The 19,169-nt window shown below is 43.0% G+C and overlaps 1 protein-coding gene across 4 annotated transcripts in view; it reads right to left on the reverse strand.

Annotated features, from left to right (window-relative positions):
• Positions 1-18,929, reverse strand: part of LOC133344293 (stromal membrane-associated protein 1-like) — a 34,430-nt gene extending 15,501 nt beyond the window's left edge. Inside the window, exons 1-7 of one of the 4 annotated variants that reach the window (XM_061554387.1) lie at positions 18,584-18,929; positions 12,079-12,212; positions 10,960-11,045; positions 9,637-9,715; positions 6,836-6,880; positions 5,408-5,476; positions 3,563-3,659 (exon numbers count right to left, since the gene is read on the reverse strand). In XM_061554387.1, the coding sequence (XP_061410371.1) occupies positions 3,563-3,659; positions 5,408-5,476; positions 6,836-6,880; positions 9,637-9,715; positions 10,960-11,045; positions 12,079-12,212; positions 18,584-18,701 (628 nt within the window). In that variant the 5' untranslated portion in view covers positions 18,702-18,929. Of the gene's footprint in view, positions 1-3,562; positions 3,663-5,407; positions 5,477-6,835; positions 6,881-9,636; positions 9,716-10,959; positions 11,046-12,078; positions 12,213-18,583 lie in introns of all 4 variants that reach the window. The other 3 variants (XM_061554386.1, XM_061554389.1, XM_061554388.1) reach the window with 3 other exon arrangements.
• Between the last annotated feature and the right edge of the window lie 240 nt (positions 18,930-19,169).

The raw sequence follows: 19,169 nt of genomic DNA on the forward strand, positions 1-19,169 counted from the left end.
CTCTGCCTGACACCATTGCAATCATTGAAGATTTGGTCCAACAAGGACTGAATGCTGATCTACCGGCCCTGGTTAGACACTGCCACAACAACACTTACTTCACCTGGAATGGAACATTCTACAAACATGTTGAAGGTACCTCAATTGGTTCTCCCTTATCTCCAGTTGTCGCCAATGTTTTCATAAATTTTTTTTAGACATATGCCATCCAGGCATCCACTCTAAGTCCGTCCTTGTGGAAGAGGTAACATAGATGACACGTTCGTCATCTGGCCACAGCCTACCAGCTCTGAACCAATTCCTCAACCACATAAATTCCATACACCCAGCCATCAAATTCACCATGGAGGTGGAACAGGATGGCAAGTTACCATTCTTGGATGTTTTAATCGAAGAGACCAGATGGCTCCATGAGAAACTGTCTACAGGAAAGCCACCCATACGGATGCCTACCTAAAACCTGACTCCCACCACCATCCATCCCAGAAGAATTCCCTCATCAAAACTCTACACCATAGAGCTTGTTGTATTTCTGACCATTACCACCGAGCCAGTGAACTGGAACACGTACACCAAGCCCTCTAGATGAATGGATATGCAGACTACACAATCCGTAAAGCTATCACCCCAACCATTGAGAAAGAACCATCTGAGGACCAAATCAAAACCATCACTGTGCCATACATAGCAGGGGTCACCAAAAATATTTCCAAAATTATGAGCAAACATAAGATCCAGGTTCGATTTAACACAGTACATAAAATTCGTGATTTGATCCCATCTGCGAAAGATGTGATCCCTGACATACAATACCCCGGCATCTACAAACTAAGTTGTGCCTGCGGCAGTAGTTACATTGGGAAAACTAAGCAACACGACTCGGACGGTGTTCGTGAACATAAGGCGCATCTGAAACATGGTAGGACCAATACCTCTGCCGTTGCTGATCATTGTTTTAACGCTGTGGGCTCGCACGAAATAGATTTTTCCAAGATGGAGGTACTCTGCAAACCTACCGGCTACCTTCAGAGATTTGTTCATGAAGCCATCCAGATATATAAACAGACACAACTTCAACCAAGAAGATGGGTACAAACTGAGCAATCATTGGAAGGACGTTATTAACCAGGTAAAGTATTTACTGACTGTGATGTTTCCATCCTGCCTGCCTATGTCAGCTGTTATTTCCAACTCTGCGTCTCTCTCTATTGTCATCTTAGATCTCTCATGTCCTTTGGATTGCACTCTCATGCTCACATGTCCTTTGGATTGCACCTCTCATGCTCACATGTCCTTTGGATTGCACTCTCCTGCTCACATGTCCTTTGAATTGCAATCTCAGGGTGCTAATCTCTCATTAACAATGCTGTTATGTGCATATGCGGGCATGATACTCTCTCCCTCATTAACACAAATGAGGTGCTTGCATCCGGGGGTGGAATTCCTTTCCAGATCAGACCCCGCTTGCTTGCCCATCGCCACATATATAACCTTGTTGTAACCGCACTCTCGCTGGTTCAGCAGTTCCACTGCTGGATTATATTTTTTCTGCCTGAGGACGACCGCTTGTGTTGTGATCGAAACGTCGTGATTTATTTTATTTTATACCTATGTGACTTTACCGAAAGAACCAAGGAGTATGCTAATCTCTCTCACTTAACATCACCAGCCCCGCTCACTTCGTTTACACAACCGCCATTTACATTGACATGCTTATCTCTTACATTGACATGCTAATCTCTCTCACTTTAACATTACTAGCCCCGCCCACTTCGTTTAGGACCCTTGCACTACACCATTTCAAACCTTTAAAACAGCCTGCCTCAGCAGCTTTCCCCCCTTCTTTTTTCACCTGATGACGATTGCCTGTGTTGCGATCGAAACATTGTGATATTTTTATTATTTTTAATTAATTTTATTTTAATTTTTATTTTGTATTATTTTATTGTTCTATCTACGTGACATTACCGAAAGACCAAAATAATATTTCTTATTTTTATTTTATTTAAATTCTTTAGATTTTTTTTTCTATTTCCATGACTTCACCGAAATAACCAAGAATATGAATTCCTGCAGTCACGAAAGTTTTAAGTCAAAACTTAATATATGTTTAAAGTTGAGTAATTTACTATAAAACGTTGCTAATATTCCCTACCGACACACTATTGACCTCAATGAGAGAAATGCAACCGAATGGTCTTATCGGAGGCTGGGTGGCCACTTGCCTGAGCCAAGTTGCAAAAGATCAAAAGTTAAATTCCCAATAATGTATACAAGCGTATTTTAAATTTTGATTTAAAGCTTTCGTGACTGCAGGGATTCATCTTCTTGGTTCTTTCGGTAAAGTCACGTAGAAGAGAAGTAATAAAATAATAAAAATAAAACATAATAAAATTATTCTCACGACGTTTCGGCCACAACGCAAGCAGCCGTCCTCAGGTGAAAACCAGGTCCGTCGAGGCGACAGAGTCTAAATGAAACAGCACACGAGCTTGGAGCATATATATAAGCTGGGCGCATTGACAAAGGAATTTGCATATATGCTAAATTCCTCTTGATATGCAAATTCCTTTGTCAATGCGCCCAGCTTATATATATGCTCCAAGCTCGTGTGCTGTTTCATTTAGACTCTGTCGCCTCGACGGACCTGGTTTTCACCTGAGGACGGCTGCTTGCGTTGTGGCCGAAACGTCGTGAGAATAATTTTATTATGTTTTATTTTTATTATTTTATTACTTCTCTTCTACGTGACTTTACCGAAAGAACCAAGAAGACAAGCGTATTTTTTTACTGCATTCTGCAAAGTGGGTAATAAAATCCTTAAGACATTAATCCCAAATCATAATAATGTACAATCTGTACAATCTGTACATTATTTAGGAATAACATTCAACTGCAAATAACATCACGATGTAAACACTCATTGTGATGCAGCAGATTATTCTGGGTAAATAAATACAGACTTGCATCCTATATCTCCACGAAAAAACTATTATTCGTCTATTGTATTTCTACACTTATATCAACCAGCAGCATTTGTTTAAGAAAACATTCTCCTGGTAAAAATAAGCAATCAAATTCTAAGCATTTGATTGAACCAAAGGGCAATTAAATGCTGTTTCATGGAAGTCTGGAAAGGTCAATAAGCTAACAGATTAAGACGCATTTTATTTTATATATAGGAACACAAAAAACATCTATTTATTTTATTTACTTCCAAATTGATTGATGAAGCCTATGGAAGTGTAGAGGTCATGCAGGGACATGCCAGGATTTAATGTAGGGGTCACGAAAGGGGTGTGAAAGAGGGGATAGGCGATTGGTGGGGGGCAACCCAAAACAATCAGATTGGTGGGCAAGAGGAAGAGAGGATTTATAAAAAGATGTGGCACCAAGGCTAGGGGCTTTGGGAAGAAAAGGCTGAAGTCAACGAGCACTCATACCCTGCAAGCATCCGCGCTGTGCCTGCCCTACCCTACGAGTATTCATGTTGATCGAAACGGCAAAGAACCCTTGCCAGGACAACTCACGTGGACTCCCTTTCAGAAGTTACAATACTTACCCAAGCCGAGAAGGTCCACAGGAGGCTCAGCTGGCTTTGGTGGAGCTGCCGCCTTTGGTAAAGGAATTGGTGGCCGCTGCTGCTGCTGCTCAGGAGACTTCTGAACCCGGAAGTGACAGCACAAGGAGAAACGGCCACTGATTAACACCAGCCCTAGCGGATACAACCAGCAATGCCAATTCTTTACCCACAAAGTTCTCGCCGAGTCTCAATACTTTTTTCAGAGGACTTGATTTAGATATTTTGTCATCACTAATAAGGTGTTTGGGAGCCATCCATTTAGGGGGGGTTAACCCAAATGCGTACACTTGCGTATGGTGGGTCTACTGACAATGTACGTACACATAGGAAACGGGGGGGGGGGGGGTGTGAAGCCTCAATAATAATTTGTCTATATTGGCCTTCAAATTAGTTATTAATCCTTGATCGTTTCTGCGTGGATTAAATATCGGCCGTTCTATAGAATTCGGGGGGGGGGGGGGAGGTGCGTCAAGCGTATGTACGCAGGTGGGGGGGGGGGGGTAAAAAGTAACGTGCATACAGGGAGTTTTGCCAGAATTTTGAAGAACGTACTAAATGGATGGCCCCTTAGCTTGCAGAAGGAAATCAGAGAACCAGGAGAAAATCCGTGCGTACTAGGAGTAACACACCGTCTGCCAGTCATAGGGGTTGTTTGACCATACTCCACCTCATTGGTCATTGCGGGTTGATGAGAGATATATTATTATAGATATTGCTCCCCACTCACGTTAGCAGTGGCTAGGAATCAAACTCAGGCCTCAGGGTTTGTAGCGTAGAAAAAACGATTGTGGTACTGTTCTCCTGGGAAACTCATTGTTGTCCGAACACACTCCAAAAACATGGTAAGTGTTAAATAATATACGGTATTCTCAATTTTTATTACACCCAAGTCGGTGGCCTGAGCCGGCAAAGCTGAGATCTTGGGTTTCACATCCCAGACCGAAATGTCAAATCTTGCGTGCGTGGTGGTGCCAACCCGGCCACCAATGACAGCACAATGCACAAGGTAAAGAGTTAATCACAGCCACTGCTGCCAATCCTACCAAAGACTGTCATCGCTTCCTGCCTTCTGCTAGATTTTTGAGCCACTGCAGTCGACACATAACCACCAATATCTGCTATTTTAGTTTCATCAACACCATCTGGATTAAGGTCTTCCTCTTGGTCACCCCCCCCCCACCTCTGGCTGCCTTCCCGATTAAATCTATTACTCTCACTTTGCACTAACAGACCTAGATATAATGTTTTTCTTTTATAAAATCTCTTGGTGTGTTTTCAACAGAGAGGACAAAGAGTGAAGCACTCACGTGTCTACACAGAATACAGCATACACCAGCACTTGAGATATAAGACATTCATGAACGAGATGTATTGGGTTATGGCCTGTGAAATAACTTCCCAGTCAAACAATGAAACACGTGTCTCTGTAGTGACAACCATAATGAAGGCCAAGTGTTATGCTCATTGTGTAACACAATACGCTGAGTGCAAAAACAAAACTGCATATCCACACAAACTTCCACATGTGGCCACTTGCATTGTGTAGACTCTTACGCGCACACACAATGGTGCACGGTTGTGTGTAAATGATAAAGAAAACTGTACAATGGCAAAACAACACGTGTAAACAAGTGGGCACACAAATGCTATATCAGCTGCAGTTTGCTTTACCTGATTTCATCACTACTGCAAGTTCCTGTTCAGCCACTAGCACCAGCACAATGTAAACCACAGCAATGCCTTTGCCTCTCGAGCTTGTAACAACCTCTACAGTACATATCTCATCTCTAAGGTAACTGCTTTAACAGTGTCCCCCAGACTCACGGCTTTGGGTTTGCTGAGGGGAACTGGCTTCTCCTTTTTCTTCTCCTCCACCCGTTTGTCCTTCTCCTTCTGTAGGAAATAAGGGAAGTGTCACGTAAGCCACTGGAGCTATGCAGTTTTAAATCTAGATTGAAAACGAATTTCTTTAAAACTGCTTTTTGTGTTCAGTTATCCTTCTCCCGCACGTACAATTAGCACAGTTGGCTACGTATGGTGCAAAATAATTTCAACATACATACATATGTAAGATGCACACAATACATATATGTATGCGAAGCAACGGCAATTACAAGTCGCTGACCATTCCTTAAGCCACTGGTATACGAGTGACCACAAAAGAACACTTAATTTGGACTGCTATATTTAATCTGCGGTGAATCACACAAAACACTTAATCAGCTTCAGTAAGTGTAATGATAGTCAAATGTAGATCGACAAAGTTGCTTTACATGTTGCTTTCTTAGCATGTTTATATGTTGTGAAAAAGAGGGGCATATAAATCAGGGAAAAAATGCAAATCAGAGACAGCAGCCAACTGTTGGGAAAATGTAACCGAAAAAACAATTCGTTCTAAGCTTGTATGGATGGGCAAAGGATCTGTGTAATATGTAAAGTTTTAGCTTTGTTAATGATAATCAAAATACTTTAAAAATTATGATCAAGCAAGGGACCATACCGTGGCATATGGACATCTGTGATGTCACCAGAGTGCTCTAATGTTATCATATTTCTTATCATTAAGGAAACCTGTAACTTTTATTGGAGACAGCAGGACACACAGCATATGTAGGCATCGACAAGCATTTGCTTTTGAGTTACATCTCATCTGAAGAAAAGTATGTGAGCTTCAACGACACATCGATAGACGGAATGATGACCTACAGACAATAGTGGATTTAGAACGGCAGCCAAAGGAGAGAATGCACTCAAAAGGATGAACAAAGATGAGATCAGTTCATGTGCATGAGTAAAATGGATTGTGGCAACACATTTGGGATGGCAAATAGGGTGGGGGATGGCCTTAATCCAGCAGTGGTTAAACAATGGCTGGTGATGATGATATGCTACAAGTGGCATTATTTAAACATTATGATCTGTGGAATTGTGGTCAGAGCTCTTGAATCGCAATTGGAAGTCAGATGTTGTCTCATATCCTTTGACGGACCACAGCTAGTTGTGGAAATCCCACATTTATAGCGGAGGCCAGTCTAGAGGGAAAACATGGTTGACTTCCTTTAGCAGGACTGATTCTTTTTTTTTCACCCTGGGAGATATAATGCAAGCATAGCTAGCATGAAAAAAACCTAATCCAAATACGTTTTTTTCATGTTTCTAAAACAAATAAATGTATGAATTCCCGGCCGTTTACATAGCAGGACATGCACCGTTCAGTTTTCCAGTGGCTTAAATAGGGAAGGGTGACAATACCTCCACTCGGCTCTCTCCTGATAGTGACGCCGAGGAAGCTGAGGACTGTTTGCGAGAGAAAGGCGCACATTTGTCACGCATGGCGCATGGCGCACGTAGTGAACACTAAACATGCACAAGGCTACCAAAAGTCCCAGTTTGACTGGGACTGCCCCTATTAGTCGGAAGGCTGTTCGAGTGTCCCCAATCTTTTGAGAAAAATCATGTTTTCGCCTATACTAAATATTTTTGGGCTTCATGCTCGACTGCCAATCGAGGGCAAACGACGGATCTACTTGAGCAGTGATTAGGATTTACAGAGACGTAGACAGGGCTCATCATGCATCCCGGTCAAGCTTCCCGGAAAATTTGGAAGCTTTAACGACAAAGGCAGCCATATAAAGCAGAAAAGTACTGGTAGTGTTGAGTGCTATGCTAATGCAACAGGATGGGTCTCACTGTGGTTAGACTCACAATTGAAAGTGTCTCCCGTTAAACGATGGTACTCGAGCCAGTGGGGTAAATAATGGTGGTGGCCCGTTTGAACAGGGAAAGTTTGACATTTTTGAAGCAATTAATCACAAAAGTAATTTTAAAATAAAATTACATTATTTTGAAAACATTCGGCTATGTTACACAAAAAAGCTTAAAAAGTAAACCATAATGAGAGACTGGTAACTTTTCAAAAGTAGCCTTCTCTCAGCACAAGTGTAATGACAGGCAACAGAGCCAACAGATTTGGTAATAGGTTCCAATTACCCAGACATAGAACTGAAAAAGGAATTTAAACACATCTCTTCACATCGTACCTGTCACACCAGGGCACAGTTTTAATCAAGCAAGTCCAGTTGAGCACCACAACATTTATGTTTATAGCAACCGCTGAGAGCTGCGCAGGTGCCGGCCTAGCGTGACGCTGCTGGCAGCCAATGTTCTCAATTCAATTGGAATGTTTTATTTACCGAGTCCACCAAGATTCAATATTTTTCCAAAATTATACAGCTTGGCACCCAAAATTAAATAGGTAGTTGCATTAATATACAGTATTAGGTGTAGACACTGACCTACCACCACAGGAATGTGGAATTTCCATCAAAGGCTCAAGGCTAAGAACGGAGTTGAACAATGCCCAAAACTCGCTTGAGTTTGGAAAGACACTCTTAGCATTATCTTCAAATAAACTTCAGCGAGGAAACGGACCTTCACATGGTTATAACACTAGAAATCATCTGCAAGTTTTTCCGGGCGGCTGTGGCAGAAATCGAACCATCAAACGTGTTTACTCTGGCTCAGTGGTAAGTACTGTACACTTATGACACACAGCTGCCTGGTAGGGTGGTATTCATGCTTACATGGGGAAAAAGCAGACAATGACATTACAGCACTGGCAGAAAACGAAATCGCCGGTTTATGTCAGTCCTTCAAGGCAATTACTTTATCTATCACTATGTTCAGAACAGCAATCACGATGGTTGCTTTAGTTTTTTTTATATTTACTGCTATAACCACATAGCTATTAAGGGAAAATATATATTTACATTAAGGATTCAGAAGACAGCGAAGTTTTATGGTGAAAAACGATAGATTGGAAGGAATTATCATTTTAAAAAGGAACAATCCACTGCAAGGTGGCAGAGGTTGTTCGCAGACAGTTTGTGTTTATGCTAAGTAGTACTTTGCTGTTGAAACAACTTCACAGATGTGCCAACATCCCATTACAGGTACAATATACACAAGTATTCATGTTTTGACTTACAACTTTCGTGACTGCAGGAATACATATTCTATAGTTCTTTCGGTAAAGTCACGTAGATAAAAAAATAACAATAAAATAATAAAAATAAAGTGAATAAAAAATACATCTTTATTCACTTTATTTTCATTTTTATTAAATGAAGTGAATAAAAAAAAATTTCACTTTAATTTCATTTTTATCATTTTATCGTTATTATTTTTCTATCTACATGACTTTACCTAAAGAACCATAGAATATGTATTCATGTGTTTGTCGCGCTAAAGCTTAGCTGGCTCATTACGTCAATGCATTCTATATTCCCCATTCCAGTGCACTCCTCGAGTGCCTCAAGAGCACCCGTGTGACCTTGTACAGCATGCCACGTCCCCAGCAAACATGCTTTCATGTGCCTTTCTCAATCACAGAGATACGTGGAGGATGAACAGCGTTCAGCTTAACACGGATTACTGGATTTGAACTGAAAATAATTTGGACTTATAACTCACAAATCTTATCAACAATTGAAAGTTTAAACAATCCAATTCAAAGTCTAGATATTGCTCTGATCAAATGAGCAATGGGGCAGCACCCATGTCATTGGCAGCCCAGAATCAGTGGTGGAAATACTATATTCCCATGTGAGGAGCCAAAATCACCTTCGAACAACCACTGCTATTATGTCTGGGGAAAGTCAAAAGCACAGCCACCATGCAGTGCGTTGTCAGACTTCCCTTGAAGTGGCAGCATCGTTGCACCCCATGAGTCCTCTACTGTAGCCTGCTTGCCAGTACTCATTACCATTGCACTGTTTGCCTAACAAACAAGTGACCAAGCTTGGCCATATTGACCCAGTGATTATGAGAGCTTGATAAACACACAAAAATGCAGAGCCTCAAGTATTCTGCTTGTGTGTAAACTCCCACAAGAACTTTGAAACTGCACAGGAGTGAAGTTATTGCTTGTACGCTCTTCAGTTTACAGTAATTATTGTCTGGGCGACCAAAAAAATATCGATTCTGTCGATCTGTATGCCAAGGACAAGTAGGTTGAGAATAAATGGGATTTTTGCGATCTTACTATTACTGACCTTAAGAGCGTTAATGTCCAAACTTTTGTCCATGTACTTTTTCTTTTCATACTTGTCTCGGATGAAAATTTCGACGGCACTAAATTGTAGGTTAGCGGTTAAGGGTTGCCACAATAGACACTGCCAGTGTGTAAATACTTTTACAAAACAGTAATTCCAACACAGAACAGTAAACACAAAACATTTGTAAATTATTCAGAAAACAAGAATATCTTCTTATATTTAAAACCATCTTTTAAATATTTAATGTAGAACATGCCTAAATGTGAACGGTGACTTCATTTGCTAAATGACACGAAAGGTGCTGAACAGGCACTCGTGCGTGTATGCCTGCATTCGTGAGCGTATGCAATTAACAGGCAATGCATTCACGCAGTGGTAAAGCGCATTCTCTATGAACCCCAATGGCCAGAGTTCGATACCCTGCCATTGCTAACATCAGTGGCGAGTAATATCCGAACCAGTCCTGGCTACCCCACCACATAACTGACCGTCATGGTTAAGTATGGTCAAACAACCCCCGTGACTGACATGACACAGGGAAGCCTTCATCCAGAAGCACATGGACCAATAACTATCAATTAATATTTAATTTCATTGACTAAATATAAAAAAATCGCACCATATATTACCGTGCTTAGAGTGATAGACTCGTATTTGGAGGTCACACATTCAAAATTCAGATCAGGGAACAATTCAACTCATCATCCCCCTCAAGGATGCATAATGAGAATCACTTTTTAGTCCTCAGCATAAAAATGTGCATTCTCAGCAAATGGTTCAGGGCCAACAAAGGAGATGAGCACCACCCCATTGCTCGTTTGAGCAGCTAGACACAAATGTGTGCCTACTTTATTGACCATCATGCAGAGATGAGCTGAGACGGCATCTGTCCTCAACTCAACATTTTCCAATTGTGAGTCCAGAACTCTACTCAGTGTAACGTTGCATAATCCGAGGATTTTTATCTATGAGGTTTAAAAGCTTCAAATCAAGATTGAGGTTTAAGAGCTTGACTTGCTAGGAAAATGCCTTAGGAGTGTGTACTCCTACAAAATGCTGCCATGCATTATTATTATCATCATTCGTAATAACAAAATATCAGGACTAAAGCATTGGTGTCCAGCGTCTAGGGAAACAAGCACTGAGCATGCCGAATACGATTAACGTTGCAGGCATTTGTGCCCAAACGCATAGTGAAAGGTGGCGGGGGCTAGGAAGGCAGGGCTCGCGTCAACCGGTAATCCTGTAGGGACAATGCGAGAGCTTAGTCAGTACATAAACAGCAGCAACATTTCTTCAGCCGGGCCGGGCAAAGGATACTGGTCGGACTGCGGCCTCCTGAAGCTGTCTGGCAGGTTGGCCTCGTACAGACGTCGTGCTTTCCTGTTGCCCATCTCTTGAATGTTCTACCGTGCATGCGGAACACACAGCGCACCAGTTATAATGCATCGCACATCCTCTTGGGACAGTGAGTGATTGGCAATCCTCTCCCGGAATTTGTGAAAGTCGATGACTGGAGGCTCATCTGCAGGCATGTGATGAGTCATCCAATTACATTTATGGAGCTGTCACAAATTCGAGACATGACTCGAGTGAAGAATAACATGTTTATTTTACGTTGTCTACAGTCTCATGCATTATCTGCTTCATATTCTCTCTCATTTCCTCTATTCACATACGATTTGTTTTATTAGCACAAATGCATAATTTAAAAATAATCAATTCTTATGCACACAATTCAATGCATGCATTGTGAATGGAAGAGTCAATGTTAAATTATGAATAAACGAATATTTTTGTGCAAGTTGTGATGTCATATTTTGTGTCATTTAACACCAAAACCAAAATTATATATATTTTTCTGTATTATGTACTGTATACAAACAATAACCGCCATTCACCACTAAGTGATTGTGCCAGGCCTTATGCACTTTACACAAAAAACACAATATGATACACATTAGCAAGCACGTACCAAAGAGCAAATTAAAGCACCTTTGAGATTGTTAGGGTTCAATATTAACACTCAGATCAAAGCACTTTCAGGATTCTTAGAGAACATGAATGTCTGAAGCTCACGAGGCCAAACCAATGCATCTTCAGGACCCTCAGAATTCCATTCTAATGCTGGTGGCTCGGCTAAATAATGAAAATATTTACGATTTTTTGGGGTTCATTGTGAGAGAGATAGAATAAGACCCTTAGCATTCGGTTCAAAAAGCCAAATGAAGGCCTTCAATATATTTACTAATGATGAATACCTGTGGCTCAGGAGCCAGTGTGAAGCATATTATTAGCCGCGGGGAGGCAGTGAGTGAAACATGGCTGAGCGTGTTTCTGTGGTTCGGACAGCATTTGTCGCTCCAGTCTCTCCCCCCTCCCCCCAACACCGAGCATATGCAGCAGACACCGTGGTTGCAGCAGCTTGGAGGCACCTACCTGGATCTGCTCGGGCGTCCACTGGTCGAGATTGACAGACTTCACGCGCGAAATGTGCACGCCCAGGTTGCGGTGGATGCCCGCACAACGGATGCACATGAACACGCCGAGGTTCCACGATGCCCACCTGGGACCTGGGCAACCGGAGAACGCTCCCGGTCAGGGTGGCCACACACACCACGGTGGTCACACACCTCGTGCTCAACTCAAAGTGAATGCGAGATCTGCCACAGTTGCGAGACGTTAACTACCATGCCTGGTATACAGGTCGTGGGTTTGATCCAGACCCTCGTGCCTGTATATTTGGCGTGTTCTCCCCATGGTTGCGTGGTTTTCCCTCCACATTTAAAAACATGCGTTTAGATTATTTGGCTGCTATGAATTTCAGGTCACATTTGGAAAAAAATGCTATATAGCTCAGTCGGCCTTACACCTGCTAAAATATATTTGTTTTTGTTTTAATGCGTACCTTACATACAGTTTGGGTGTAAAAAAGCATAAATTCGTTCATGAAGTTCAATTCTTGAGAGGCGGCTGGGTGGCTTATGTTAAGAGAGATGAATCGTCACTGTGATATCCTGAGATGGAATCGGAGTTTCAGATGCCTGTGGTTAAATTACATTCTCAAGTATCGTGAGTTTGTAGTATTAGTCGAGTCACCAAAAACTGCACAAACATCTATCTAATTAAATTGTATTTGCCACTTAGTTTGACTACATTTCAGCTCTACAGAATTTTAAATGTCCACTTGACTGCCATGCGACTCAGTCATCTGTGGTAGGGAAAGTGGGACAGTACTGTCCCCTAGCACGGATAAGGTAACTTGAAGGGATCTCAGTAGTTCTGCAAAAATCTGCTTCAACATGCCATTCCGTTACAAAGGGTGATATTCTACTTATGAGAGTTCAAAGTGGGGTCAATTCTGGACGTGTTTAGAAGCTCAGAGATTAGAGTGCTAAGCAGAGACTCTAAGATGCTAGATTATAAATCCAGGAAGCCACCTGTGATTAAACGGGGTTCTGAACTTTCCATAGGTTGATGGTCTTGGTAGCCATCTTAAAGTAGAAGACTAGGTCGTAATTTAATTTAACAGAAACACATTACTCAGGGCAGCAAGTTGAACGTTTGCCAAATAAAATAATAATGAGGTCTTGGTGGAAAGTTCCCACTGCATTGTTTCTCCTTGTCGAGGCACCACAGTAAAACTTAGCAAAATAACGAGTTTATTATGTTCGCTACTTGCCCCTACAAGAAATTGAGAAAATATTCACACATAACACCTTCAATGTGCCATACCTTCTAAACTGCAGGTTCAGTTATACTGTACTAGCTTTACCGCCCGGCTTCGCCCGGGACATGGATTCTTGTCTTGGATTAATACACGGCCTACGCGGAGGGTGGAGGGGAGATGCGTGACGTCAGCAGGCACACTGCGTGACGCTGCCGCATGCGGGTGACATCACAAATGTGACGTCACCGCTCACTTGCTGTGCAAAATCTATCCATTATTGCACCTCCCCCCCCAAAATACAAAAGTCAATTTTATACATGTTGCATTGTGTACACTCTGGAAGCTACCCACATGCCACATTTCAAGTTTGTTGCATGTCGAGAAGTATGCTAAACATTTCGAACAGACACACATTCACAAATTTTCCTCTTATATATATAAGATAGTATAAAAGTTTAAAGATTACACACAGGACGTATTATTTAACTGTACACATACTCGCCATATACATATACAGTACTCCATTAATTCATTATGATTCAATGTTTGGAGTTGGAAACTTCACCTTCCCATAGCAATGATAATTTATTGTAATGACACTACAATTGCAAAACAAAGCATTGCCTTGCTATAAACTTGCATGACAAAAGCAAGTTTCGGCCCACACCACCCACCACTGATTTGTAATTCTGGTCTTAGCAGCTGCTTGCTAAAAGTAGTTCAAATTAGCCATCAACACTTCACATGTCCTCGAAGTGCACCTAGTTTGGCATAAACGCCGTGGTGACGTCAACTGACACTTAATGGTGAATGGCAGCTGTTGTATGTATATGCTCCTGTACATTTCCTGTGCAATGGTGCCAAAATATGCGTGTCCATATCCAGTGGGATTCTGCCCTCCAATATATATTGCACACGTCCTGTGCCACATGAGCATGGGAGCAAGCTTTATAAGTGTGTGGGTGTTCGGGGAACGTTGCTGTGGTGGTTATCGCACTGTACAATAACCTCAACAACCCAGGTTTGATTACTATCTATAAATACCAATCAATATCTGAATCTATTTTTGGCTTTAACTACATTATGTAGTATGGTTAATATCAGAATAATTATATTAAGGTGGCTGGGCATGCCCAGGTGCTAGTTGCTGGACAAAAGGAAAGCTGAAAGTTTAACTATTGGTTGCTGGCCAACTGAGCCCAATTGTCATGAAAATGAACACTCCATTTCTAGGAATTCAACAGTAGCAATCCTATGAGGTACTGTAACCAATTTCCACAAAAGGAAATTAGGAATTTTTAACGCTGGCTTAGGACATCCAACGTGCCTCCCCCCTCCAATTTTTCTTTTGAACAGGGTCTTTAATGTGAAGAGCACGCGTCCTCACCAGGCTACAAAGGGATATTTTGCCTTTGTGCACTGAGGGAAGAAGCATGAAGCCCCCCCAGGCAGTGTCAACGCAAGTTAAAGGCGCGTCAGCTGTTTTGCGAAATGACTGCTTGGCAAGCAGAAATGCGTGCGCGCAACATGCCGCGTCAACTGCAGCGGTGGCACTCTGGAGGCACGTCACGCAACACGCCGCATAAGACAGTGGACGTCCATCATCGCCGCCCAGCCACACAATGCATCTTGTCATGCTAGACTTTGTCTTGCACAAATTAGTTCAGGATGCAGAGATCACCACAACCAATTATGTCGATACGCCAAGCTTCCCACCTTGTCAGATCGCACGGCTGTTTCAGTCACGATCCAACCCTCCTAGGGTAGTTTTTGTATAAACCCCATAAACATTTACAATCTGAATGTTGTTGATTTACTCAACACACCGGAGTGCTGTACTAGCAACGCATTGGCATGTTCTGTTTACGTGACAAAGCTTACTAATTTGCTGTGTCGGGTGTTGGCGGTTTTAATGACATTTATATTTATGCGATATAACCCAAAAAACCTGTATTATGGATATTGGTGGCGCAAGCCTACGTGTTAAACTGGCAACCTTTTGTTGGCACCCTAATATCCATTTAAGTAACCTGTTTTCATAATAAATACAGCACGTGTTCCTCCTACATCACAACCACCTCTTCCCGAATAAGTCCATAAGACCTTCCTCAACTCTCCATTCTGAGCTTTCAAGTTACTTACTCGATCATAAAAAATATATATCTGAAAGGCGTATCTGTAACTTGCCGCGGGAAGAGCCCACTGTGATATATACGCAACTCTAATAAGGGAAATGTTTTCCTTCTAAGAGTCTCAGGATGGATTTATAATGCTTAACTTAAAACTTAAATAATGACGGTTGTGTCATAGGGATTGTTCAACCAAGCACGGGATAGTCGTAACCATCTCCACTGTTGGCTCTAAGCCAGTGGTTGAAATTCACCATTACTATAACTGGGGCTAGCGTCCCTAAAAGTGTGATACTCATTCCATAAAGGGATGATAAGCCGAGGCAACTCCCAACCAGGACTTTAACCTGACAGGTCTTCTAGTTGTGATGTCTTCTGCCACCACACTTAAGTACTTCGAAATGTTCACGTTGTATTGTTGTTAGCAAATGTGATTAAGACACAGTATTTTACTTTCTATTGTGTTCCCCTTTTGTGTTTGGTTTGGATTATGTTACTACCCGTGCCCTTTTACTTTTGTCTCCTCGATTCCATTATTTAGGTCTCACAACAGATGTGCATGTCAGTGGACTCTCTCCTGGTTAAATAAAGATCTTAATATTCTGTAGTGGATCTGCCTTAGGTAACCTAGTTTCACTAAGTGCACAGGTGATACAATTTGATGACACTGAATAACTCCCACTGGAATTTGTTAAAATAACTGTGTGCACTAACATACTTGCATTGGCATTATTACATTGATTATGCGTGTAAATCACATTTGCTGAGCACACATCAAATTTCCCAAAACGAAAAACGGCCAGGGAATGTACTGTCATGCACCAAGCTAGCAGGACACAGCATGGATGAGGGTAAAAGTTAATCTAGCACGACGAGTCTTAGACGCCAGTGGAGATATCAGGGTGCATGTGCGTTTAATCTCAACTTGAGCTGTCTCTAGCATGGTAAGAAGACACCTCTGGGGATGGACAGGGTCCACTGCCCACCTCAGGCTAACATCTAGATGCAATAACAGAAAATGTCAAAACTCGGAAAAGCAACATGATGTAATCATACATAATCAAACGGAAATTTGTGAATATGTCTGTTCGAAATGTTTAGCATACTTCCCGACATGCAACAAACTTGAAATTTGGCATGTGGCCAGCTTCCAGACTGTATACAATGCAAAACGTATAAAAATAGACTTTTGTATTTTGGGGGGGGGGGGGGGCGCAATAATGGATATATTTTGCAAGGTAAGTGAGCGGTGACGTCACATCTGTGATGTCACCCGCATGCGGCAGCGTCACGCAGTGTGCCTGCTGACGTCAGGCACCCCCCCCCACCCTCCGCGAAGGCCGTGTATTTATCCAAGACAAGAATCGAAGTCTCGGGCGAAGCCGGGTTGTAAAGCTATTTATACATAATTTCCGCCTCCGCGTTAGTGTTTTTACAATCACAGTTTTAACCTTACCGCGCTATTGGTGTCACATGAGATGAGATAAAAGTTTCATTTGGAACTGTCACAGAGCAGTGCAAACCCACTACGTTTGAGAATGGACCAAAGAAGCGGATGTCACAGAACTACCTCTGAGCGATATCTCTGAACAGTAAATCATAATTGGGATGTGATCATCAACTCAACACAGTTTAAAATGCAGTTTAATCACAGGTGGCTGTCTAGATTTTGACAAAGGTTCTCAAAAGTGCCAACTCAGCATTCGGTCCTCTGAGGCACTCAGACACCTCACCCTCCCCCCCTTATATGTCAGCTCCTTCTTACTCAACAACATTGCCAGTGCACGTTACGTTCTTATTCCACTACATACGCGGCTGATGTGAACAGCTTAAGGGTATTGAGCGGAGGCTAACCTTAGCTATCACGCTTACCCCAGCCATAACCCCTATTCCCAGTTCATCCTGTCATGTTACTAATAAAAATAAAACATCCGACAAGGTTACAAAAACTGATAAAAAATGCGTTAAACATAAAGAAAAATACAGAATAATGCAGTGAGATTGCTGTTTCAGACATCTCTTTACAATGATGTAATTCTAGCCTCTCGATTGAATGCAGAACTGGTCCAGTTTAGCGCAGCACAATGGGTTCCGTATGTTTGAACACAGGACATCGCATGCAGGCATGAGATACACCACGAGTTCTGCTTTGTGGAGATAACAATTACTGTACTCTGCATTCGTGCCCAATACATTGGTACGATGGGGGACCAGTCTCCCTAAAGGACAATCACTGTCCAGAGCGAAGGACTTTCATTTTAGAACCTGGTTCCCAGGTTAAAGGTAAAGGATTTTTTTTTTTATTCATAGGTTCTGTTTCGAATTGGTCTTGGGTTTGATCCCTGTGCCGAGAATTAGGGTGTTAACCCATTGGGTAACTCGGGTCAGCTCTTTAAATCTTGGTTCAACGGTTGAGTTTGTGGGTGACCTATGGATCTTGGAATCGTTTCATTCCTGGGTTTGGGGTTTATCATTTGAGTAAAGCTCGCTCTCCCTATCTCGATTTGATCTTGATTTGAAGCTTTCGTGACCGCAGGAATCCATACTCTTTGGTTCTTTCGGTACAGTCGCTCTCCCAATTAATAAGCCTCCATCTCAGCCAGTCTCTTGTTTCCGTCTCTCTCTTCCCGTCCCCAATCCCCCCTCCTCCCTCGGTGACTTGTGTCTCACCATATCCGCATCCCCTACCCCTCTGTCTATAGAGTTCTACTTTCCTCTGCCCTCTCGTGCCACGCCAGTTTAATTACCTTTAATGTCCCAGTCTCCCTGTCCCTTTACCCTGTCTCGTCTCACATAATCATATTATCCCGTCTCACGGTCACGCTTTTTCGTCACTCCATCAGCAATCACCCTACCTCAGTCATTCGGGCTCTTTTAGTTCATGTTCTCTCGTTTCCCTCCGCTCTGTCCGCCCAGCTCTCGTCTGCCCTTCCTTCTAGTTACCTGTTATCCCAAATCGTTGTCCTTCTGTCCCGTAATCTTAGCATCTCCCTATCCCCAATCTCCCTACACTGGTTGTTTCCTGCCTCCCCCGTACCCCTACTACATCCTCTCTCCCTAAGTATCCACCCTGTCTCTTTTCTCCCTGCCACCAAACCTATCACCGATGTCCCCTAGGCCCCGGGTGTGTCCCCGTGTCCCGCACCTTTCGCCTCGCAGTCGGCGCAGTACTTATTGTCCTCTTCTCGCAGCATCCCCACGAGCAGAGCCTGGTGCTGTTCATTCTGCTTGAGCGCCTTCTCGCGCTCCGAGCGCGTCGTCATCTTGCCCTTGGAACGGCGTTTACCGCGACCTCAGCTTAAATCGGCGATAACTCGCGATTGCGACGACGGGGCCCCGGAACAACGAGGGCTGTCCGCTGTGTTCTCGACGTGGTGGTGGTGTTGGTGGAGGGGGAAGAGATGCGGCGGCGGCGGCAGCAACTTGAGGCTGCGTCGGGCGGAGCCGGCGAGGACGTGAATATGGTGCGGCCGTCGATTGCATTTCCCACAGCCGATGGGCGCGGACTGTTTAAAAGAGGGGGGCGGGGCGGGGAGCGCGCGCGGCGCCATGTTGGGTAGGGTCGGGGCAGGCGACACAGCAGGCCGCCGTGATGACGTCAGGGGGAAGGGAGGGGACTCTGTTTAAGATGCGAACGCCCATCGGGGGTTGGGGAGGGGGCGAGGGGCCTTCCCTTTCCAACATGGCGGAAACCGCTTCAGTATCGCGCGCGTGTTTATGACGCGCATAAA

This window comes from Lethenteron reissneri, chromosome 19 (genome assembly GCF_015708825.2).
Source record: "Lethenteron reissneri isolate LAM-NWPU_2019-01 chromosome 19, ASM1570882v1, whole genome shotgun sequence".
NCBI lineage: Eukaryota > Metazoa > Chordata > Hyperoartia > Petromyzontiformes > Petromyzontidae > Lethenteron > Lethenteron reissneri.